This window comes from Eimeria mitis, genomic scaffold (genome assembly GCF_000499745.2).
Source record: "Eimeria mitis Houghton genomic scaffold, Emh_scaff573, whole genome shotgun sequence".
In the NCBI taxonomy this organism is placed as follows: domain Eukaryota; phylum Apicomplexa; class Conoidasida; order Eucoccidiorida; family Eimeriidae; genus Eimeria; species Eimeria mitis.
The window spans coordinates 16,038-17,594 of NW_013573980.1; the positions used below are offsets into that span (position 1 = coordinate 16,038).

The 1,557-nt window shown below is 58.6% G+C and overlaps 1 protein-coding gene across 1 annotated transcript; it reads left to right on the plus strand.

Annotated features, from left to right (window-relative positions):
• Positions 1-448: 448 nt before the first annotated feature.
• EMH_0016640 (uncharacterized protein) lies at positions 449-1,396 on the plus strand (the record flags this gene model as incomplete). The annotated part of the gene is made up of 1 exon (XM_013500681.1): positions 449-1,396. One exon carries the CDS (start codon positions 449-451, stop codon positions 1,394-1,396), a length of 948 nt encoding a protein of 315 aa, XP_013356135.1.
• Positions 1,397-1,557: the final 161 nt, after the last annotated feature.

Sequence of the window (1,557 nt, forward strand, 5' to 3'; positions counted from 1 at the left end):
GCGCAGCTGTATTTTTTTCTTTTTCTGTTTCATTTATTTTATTTTATTTTAATTTAATTTTGTCTTTTTATAAACAAAAACTAATAAACAAACAAACTTTTGTTTTTTTTTTTTTCTGCTCCTCCCCCGGCGAACCCTCACCGGTGAGGTGTACATACACCCCAGAACCGCCGCCACCGCCGCCCCCCTGCAGGCCATCTGCTGGGGCTGGCGCCAGCAGAAAGTAGCAGCAGCAGCAGCAACAGCAGCAGCAGCAGCAGCAGCAGCCGCAGCAGCAGCTGCTGCAGCACGGCAGTTAACTGCAGCAGCAGAAACAAGCGCAACTGCTGCAGCAGCAGAACCCCTACATCCAACCCCACCACCAGCACCACCTCAACCACCAGCAGCAGCAGCAGCAGCAGCAGCAGCAACAGCAGCAGCAGCAACAGCAGCAGCAGTTTCTCTTACTATGGAAGTTGCAGACTCTGTGCTGCGTAGGGGTTCTACGTCGGGTCCTCTTCTCCGCTCTGGGGCCCCCTCTCTCATGGGGGCCCCCCCCTTGGGGGCCCCCCCCCTGGGGGCCCCCCCCCTGGGGGCCCCCCTAACAAGAAAGACAGAGAGAAGAGCAGCATGGGGGCCCCCCGCATACTCTGACACTGCGTTGGAGTGTATATACAGCCGGCTGTCTAGCAGCGAAGAAAGTCAGGGTGGGGGGCCCCCCGGGGACTGCTGGGGGGCCCCCTCGCGGTCGTACCCTTTTCTCCCCCCCCCCACAGGGGCCCCTCAGGGGGGCCCCCATACACTGCAGCAGACAGGGTACCAAGAGGAAAGGAGACAAATACAGAAACAAAGAAACAGCCTCGATCTGCTGCTGGCTTCTCCCGTTAGGGGGGAGGAGATAAGACCTTCTGCTGCTGCTGCTGCTGCTGCTGCTGTTGCGGCTCAGCAACAGCAGCAGCAGCAACAGCAGCAACTGCAGCAGCAGCAGCAGCAGCAGCAGCAGCAGGAACCAGAAGAGAAGAATGAAACAGCGCAGCAGCTGCGGCAGCAGCTGCAGCAGCTGCGGGCTGAGGGTCACCGTCGTGCTGCTCGTCTGAGGAGGGAGCGGCAGCAGCTGCAGCAGCAGCTAGCTGAGGTGCGGCAGCAGCAGCAAGTCTGGCTGCTGCGACAACGCACCAGCAGCAGCAGCAGCAGCAGCAACACCAGCAGCAGTGTAAACAGCAGCAACAGCAGCAGCAACAGCCTCAGCAGCAACAGCAACAGCAGCAGCAGCAACAGCAGCAGCAGCAGCAGCTCACAGGAGTCTATAGGGAGGCCCCTTCTACCAGCATCTATAGAGGGGGGCCCTGGGGGCCCCGGGGGGCCCCCTTTCCCCCTTTCTCTGCGCGTATGGTGCTGCTGCATGTATACGATCTGAGCCCGGCTATATCTAATTATATAAATAGGATAATGAGGCCCCTGGGGGCTGGGGCGTTTCATGCTGGGGTTGAGGTGTATGGACAGGAGTACTGCTTCGGCAAGACTGCGGGTATACAAAGGAGAGAGAGAGAGAGAGAGAGAGGGAGAGAGAGAGAGAGA